The sequence below is a fragment of the Rattus norvegicus genome, chromosome 11 (genome assembly GCF_021556685.1).
Source record: "Rattus norvegicus strain SHRSP/BbbUtx chromosome 11, alternate assembly SHRSP_T2T, whole genome shotgun sequence".
Classification (NCBI taxonomy): Eukaryota; Metazoa; Chordata; class Mammalia; order Rodentia; family Muridae; genus Rattus; species Rattus norvegicus.
In genome coordinates this window covers 64,670,275-64,676,886 of record NC_141544.1, presented here as the reverse complement: position 1 = coordinate 64,676,886, position 6,612 = coordinate 64,670,275, and the positions used below count along the sequence as shown (strand labels likewise).

General features: G+C 47.7%; 1 protein-coding gene across 16 annotated transcripts in view; it reads left to right on the top strand.

Annotated features, from left to right (window-relative positions):
• The first annotated feature begins 1,362 nt into the window (after nt 1-1,362).
• The window catches only part of Cd47 (Cd47 molecule), a 63,394-nt gene continuing 58,144 nt past the window's right edge, over nt 1,363-6,612 (top strand). For 15 of the 16 annotated variants that reach the window (XR_015632723.1, XR_015632724.1, XR_015632726.1 and 12 more), the window contains exon 1: nt 1,363-1,537. Coding sequence is in view for 8 of the 16 variants with exons in the window: in XM_087575983.1 (XP_087432109.1) it covers nt 1,492-1,537 (46 nt within the window). In the remaining 8 variants the exon portion in view is untranslated. The remainder of the gene's footprint in view (nt 1,538-6,612) is intronic. The other variant, NM_019195.2, reaches the window with a different exon arrangement.

Sequence of the window (6,612 nt, the reverse complement as noted above, 5' to 3'; positions counted from 1 at the left end):
AGCAATCATGTTCCTCAGAAAAGTGACTACTTGTGACTCTCAAGATAGGGTCTGCTGACTGTGGATGTTCCCTCAGGGAAGTAGAGTGTCAGGAGGAGGGTCATTGACCTCTTACTTGAGATTCCAGCTGCTTCCTCCTGCACCTCTCACAGCCCTAAGTGGTACTAAGACTGACTTTGGGGGAACTCAAATTTAGTTTGTTGTTGGTACCCTGTCTGGGAGGAAGTGGTTGTCTCCTTAGAAAAATAATCATGAAATAAGGACACTCTGTCACAGCACCATAGACAGTGGCAATTTTTATCCTGAATTGTGTTACTGTTACACTGGATATTTAGAAGGAGATGGCTGGGGGTAGAAGATTTTAAGAAGTGCAGTAGTGTGACAGCTATTTTAACTGCCTTTCAGTTCAGGTCAGAGAATGCGACCCAAGGGATGGACAGAGGTGTGCATCCCTTACCACTGAGATCAAGTCCTTTTACTCAAAGAACTTTTGCCTCGGGATGAAGGGTGTGGCTTAGAGCTACATTTTTAAACCCACTATTCAAGAACTGACCCCCAAAACATGGCAGAGGTCTACACAAGGATGCAGACATAAGCCAGTTTCCCAACATTGCTGGTAGTGTCATGGATCTGTCTACTCACAATGGGTCTGCCACAGTCCTTGTCTGTCTCCCTTTCCCCATCGTGGTTTTCCTCTTCTCGTTTTAAACTGCTTATTATGCACGGAACTTGATTACCCAGCCCTGCTTGGGGGATGAAAATATCAGCCAACAAAGTAAGAAGAACAGATGAGGAGGTCCACTTCTGGAACAAGTCAGACCAGGGAGATCTCAGGGCCAGGGGGAGCCAGAGGGAAGGAGCTCCTTGGGGGCCAGCACCTGGTCACAGCGCCCTCTCTCCGCCCTGCCCCGAGGCTCCAGGGCCGCAAGCCTTGGGAGGGAAGGTCGTGAAAACCAGCAGAGCCCACACCGGGAGAGGAGGGAGGGGGACTTGGGCTGGGGTTGGGCGGCTCCGAGGTCAGGGCGAGCTTGGCCAGGGAGAGTGGAGAGCCGCCTGGCTGCGCATGGGGCGCGTGCTGTGAGTTCCAGTGAGCGTGTGTGCTCCACGCTCCGTCTTTCAGGCCGGCCCAGGACACGAAGCCGGAAGAGAGCTGGAGAGACCGGCCGTGAGCAGAGAGTGCAGCTCGCACAGCCCGGGAACAGGCTAGTGCTTGGCGCTCCCCGCCAGAGCCTGCCCAGAGCTGGGTGTGAGGCTGGCTTCACGTCAACGAGCAGAGGCGGCCAGGCGGGGCGGAGTGCGCGTGCGCGGCTAGCGGGGCGTGGGAGCGGGCGCGGGCGCGGGGCGGCGAGCACGCGCACGCGCGTACCCCGGGCAGCCTGGGCGGCCGTTCCTGCCTATCACGGCTGCGGCGCTGCTGGTCGTTCTCTTGAAGGCAGCGGAGGCGGCGGCTGCTCCAGACACCTGCGGCGGCGACCCCCCGGCGGCGCGGAGATGTGGCCCTTGGCGGCGGCGCTGTTGCTGGGCTCCTGCTGCTGCGGTGAGTGGCTTGGGGATCCCGGCTCTCAGGCTGGTGCGCAGCACCCAGGCGCCCCCGCAGGAGTGTGGGCTGCACCCCCGCCGGCCAGGCGGCGCCCGGAGGAGAGCAGAGAGAAGAGGAGAGGGTGGCGGGATGCGCGGGCCCTGTGCACTCGGAGCGCCACTGTGGGAGGGCCCGGCGGGGCATCTGTGCTCCTGCCTCCTCCCTCTGCTCTCCTTCCCTAGTCCCTTTCCCCCTCGGGGAGAGCGGACTGAAGCTCCTCACTCTTCAGTGCGCACACGTAAGGAAGACTGGGAACAACCGCAACTGTGCAAAACCGAACTGCAAAGAAAGCGAGGGGGCAGCTGCCGGGGACCCCACTCCCCTCTTCTCGCACCCCTCTCCTTTCTGGGGGCTTTCGCGCAGCATTTGGGGTTGAAGGACTAGAGTGGGAGGACCGGGCCTCTTGTGATGAAGTGCGCATTTTGGTGAAGTCGACCAGAAAGGCTTTTGCTCTACCGCGTAAGCACTGGAGCAGAGAGAACACGATGGACCCAAGTTTTATTTCCCACCCAGCTTTTATCAAAGCTTGTTTTTTTTTTCTTTTTTTTCCCTGGCCGCGTATTTTGGTGGTTGTTGTTTTGAATCCTAAAAACAAGCTTCCTGGAAACACTTTCTCGTGACACCCCCGCTACCCCCCCTCCGCTCGCCAGCACTTTAATATATTCCTTATTGTAGATTAAAGTTGTTTTTTTTTTTTCTCCTTTGGAGGAAACGTATTTTTGGATTTTGCCCAGCTATTACCAGTCGTCTAAAGACAGTAATTGCCACGGATGCACCCCCCTCTTTTGTAAAGTATTTTGCTGTTTATAAACGCGTGCCTCCTTTGTAAAAGCCGAGGAAAGAATAGGAATTTTTATGACCATATACTGCCCGTCAAGCTTCACATCCGCACATTCCTCTGCGAACTTTTGGTAAGAATCGGAACAGACTTGAAGCAGGATAACAGCAAAATGTTAAATTTGTCTTAGGATGCTGAATTAACTGAACGTTAAACTGATGGTTAACCTCAGTGTGCCACTTGTAAAGACCAGTGTTTGGGATGTGTTTCCAAGATGTCCTTAATCCTCTGCCCACCACTTCCCCCTCCCAAGCATCCTGGGTGCCGAAGCTGATAATAATAAAGACCTATGTTATCTAAATTGTTGGTATTAGATGTTTTCCGATGTCAGTCGCCTTTACTATGCTTGTTGCCATCGTCGGCATTATAACACCGTTTTCAAATACCTGTTGTATAATCAGAGAGCTTTCATATTGAGCCAGATACAAATCTGTAATAAAATGCCACTAATTCCGACCGTGGACAGTAAAGCTTGTTTGTCTGGAGAATAAAAAAGTATAAGCCATATATTAGGTTTTTTTTTTTTTTTTTAAAGCCTGATTCTCAAGTAGATTAAAAAGCAGAAATATAAGAATGGTAGTTTTGGTGATAGGAATTGTGTTAGGCCTTTGTTAGCAATAATTATGATCACATTCATTAATGCTCATTTTGTATAATGTTAGCCCATTTGGTTCTATAAGGAGTTGCAGAATTCATAACTTGCACTATTTTTTTTTTTGTGTGTGTGTGTTTGCTATTAACTAGGAATGAAAAACAAACCCAAAATACAGGCATTATGGTTTTGGGTGGTTAGGTGTTTGTAAATCAGGAAGTGATGATGTTTGTCAAAGATAAAATGGACTTTCGAGTGTATATCCTATGTAGGTTCGAAAGAACACATATGAAAACATGCTAACAGTCTCAGAACACAGGCAGTGTCAAGAGAGCCCGGAGACTGGATTTAGAACCTAGAATGAGCCGAAGTCACAGATTTTGAAGGTGCATTTGTGCTGAAGTTGGATTTCAGTTTCAGTTTCATTTATAATGAAATGAATGACCAGAGGCAATGTCCTTGTAATCTTTACAGTTTCAGTGACCTTTGTGGTAAAGGGGAATGGGGTGGGGTTCTAACACCCTCTTCAGCCAATTAAAATGGAGTGCAGCCCCCTGTAACAGTTTAAAAGATGGGGAATGGATGTCTGTATTCCTTCCCAGCATGTCCAATTCTACTTCCTTTAAAGGCGTAGCAGTTTCCAGGGCAGTCACTAACTAGTAAACACGACCTTAAATACCAGTTGTATATATGAGCCAATACATTTTTTTTTGACGCTTGAGTTATTTTTCTTTGTTCAGAGTGACTTTTAAAAGTCGGGCATGCACCTGATTAAATTAAGAAATTTATTATCTAAATATAGCGGTGATTTAGCTGCTCACATAAGAAGGTTTTCTTTCCTCTTGAAGAATAGATTATTTTAAAGCACAAGTTGCCAGTTTGAAGGAGTGCATGCATCTGTATGTGTCCTTGTTTGTGGGGCTGCATCAGCAGCATGCCCATGCACTGCATTAAATGCCTACGTTGGGACACGTCTGCTGTCTCCCGGGGTTGGCAGATGGCTTATCTTCACCACTGAAGTGCTGATGCAAGTGTGGAAGGCCATGTTCTAAAGGCAGAAGAAGAGGTGCCCACTCCCTCCATGGATATATGTTCTAACTACAAAATCATCAGAAGTCATGGTTTTATTTGAGCAGCTATCTTTCCGGGCTCTCGTGTATGGGGAGCCGTTTTACCTGTCTTCCAGGCTTTTTATATAAAACACAAGATTCTACTTTTTTTTTTTTCTAGCTTTGCCTCAGTCTAATAAAATCCGTACCACGTTATAAAGTTACTTTCACTTTGCATCTGAGTGCAGCAACTCTTTGGAGAAAAAGAATGAGAATAAGGTGATAGATCCGATTTTGCTAAACTCACTGTCGTACAAAAAGTAGGAAACGGAGCACTCAGCAAAAGTGGTTCTTCCTTCCCTCCACCAGTGGTTCCCAGCCATCCCAGTGCTGCGACCCCTTAGCACACTCGCTCGTGTTGTGGTGGCCCCCAACCATACCATTATTTTCGTTGCTACTTCATAACTATAGTCTTGTTACTGTTATGAGTTGTAATGTAAATGTCTGATAGGCAGGGTGTCTGATAATGTGGATCTGTGAAAGGATCCTTCAAAAAGGATCATTTGACCACGCCCCTCAAAAGGGGTTGCCAGCTACTGGTGTCAAGAGCCACAGCCCTAGAAAACACTTCAGATGTCAAGAGTTTCCCTCTTCGTGGTTGACTGCATGGAACTGAAACAGGAATGAGAGGCTCCGCCCTTGTCTCGAGTGTTTCTTTCCACATTCATGAAGCATTGCACAGGATCTGAAATCTCTTCAGCCTTTGAGGTTTAGGCCAAGAGAGGCCATGTGTAAGAAAGAAAAAGTTACCCTCTCCATTTTCAGCAAGTGTGAACTCACATTGCACCCTGGACTTGAGCACTCTACAATACCCTGAGAGGCATAGAGATACATTTCAAACCTGTGTGTCTCTTTAGTAACTTGCTGTGTGGTTTATGGAAGGAAAACGTGTTTATCTTTCAGTGGCACTTGGTATACTGCGGTTCATGATAAGGTCACACTTCTGGATATAACTGACTTTGAAACTGCCCCAAACTCGTAATTCTAGATCGACTTGTTCTATTCTTATGAGGACTCTTTAGAGCCAGCAGATGTGGCAGGATTGCTTTGAGTCACATGGAGTTAAGCTATGGACCCCCTACTACTCCTGACCTTTATTTCAGCATCTACCAATGGGAGCTTGGACCCTCCATCTTCTGTCCTAACTTACTTTTAGCCCCAAACCCAAGTTCTTTCTTCCAGAGGCCATTCTGAGGGAAGATCTGTAGGGTACCTCCCTGCCATTGGTTGTCTGCATCAGTTACTTCAACAGCTCTTGAGGTTTCTCAACCCATTCATGAATGTCACCCCACGCTGATAATTCTCTATTTACTTCTCTGTGAAAAGTGGTGGGGAGGTGTTTGGCTTCCCAGGCGCCCTCCCAACACTACTAACTGTAAGTTCATAGACAGCCCTTCTCACTCTCCTCCTTCAGCCTGCTCCAGAAGAACCCCATTCGCTTGTCCAAGGGGATGACAGCCCGTCTGCCCCTCTTTCATATCCATCACGACAGAAACCTGCTCCCAGACTCAGTCTTGTATTGGAACTCTTGCCTTTGACTCCTCCCCTGGGCTTACGGCTTTTCTTCGTCTTCAGGTTTTACCTCATAATAAAAAAAGAAAACAAATCCTAGAAGATCCAAAAATTCCTTGCCCTAGTCCTCGCTCCAACACTCACTTGTTAAACTTTTCTCTCTGCTTTCCGGCTGTGTGAGGTCTCTTTAAAGAGTCACTACCACAGCCTTCTGTCACTTCTCTCCCGAGTGCGAGTTCCACGTGGTCCCACCTGACCGACGACATCGTTTCATAGACAGAAGCTACTTTTCAATCCATGGTTGGATTTTAACATGGGGTTTGCCCTCTCCGTTGTGAATGTGAGCCCTACCCCTCCCTGCCTTGGAGTTGGCCACATCACCTTGGTGGTTTGTTTTGTTTGCTTCTTGTGTGCTTCTCTCACTCACTCTATTTTCTTCCCTGACTTACTCTTTGAGAATTATTTCCATGAATATCAATGCCCCCAAGCTTTTGTTCTCTGCTGTTTGCTTTACAAGGACCCTGCGGTCAGTCTTCTTCATACTGATGATTTCAACTATCCACCATGTTCCTGCTGAGTCCCAAGTCTTTGTAGCTCTGACCTTTCCTCTGAAATCCAGAGTCATAGATCTGGGGATCTACTGGACATGGATGGCCACTTCGTTGACGTTTTTAATGCTCAGGCTGAAACACTGGAAGGCTAACTTCCCTAAATCTTCAGGCTCCTTTCCATATAATTAATCTACAACCAGCTAGTTCCATGACTATTTTAGTTTCCAGTTTTCGTTTTTTCCTTTTTTATCTCCCTCACCTCCCACATGTGACTTCTGTTGATTTTGCTGCTTTGATTTTTAATGCCATTTTTAGGTCTTCTTTCTACTTCTCATTTACCTGGACTGTTGCGGGTCCTTAATGGGTCTTTCTTCTCCACTTCCTCCCCTCAAGCCTCCTTTCGAGTTTCTGTGGCATGCTGTCTCTCTTAA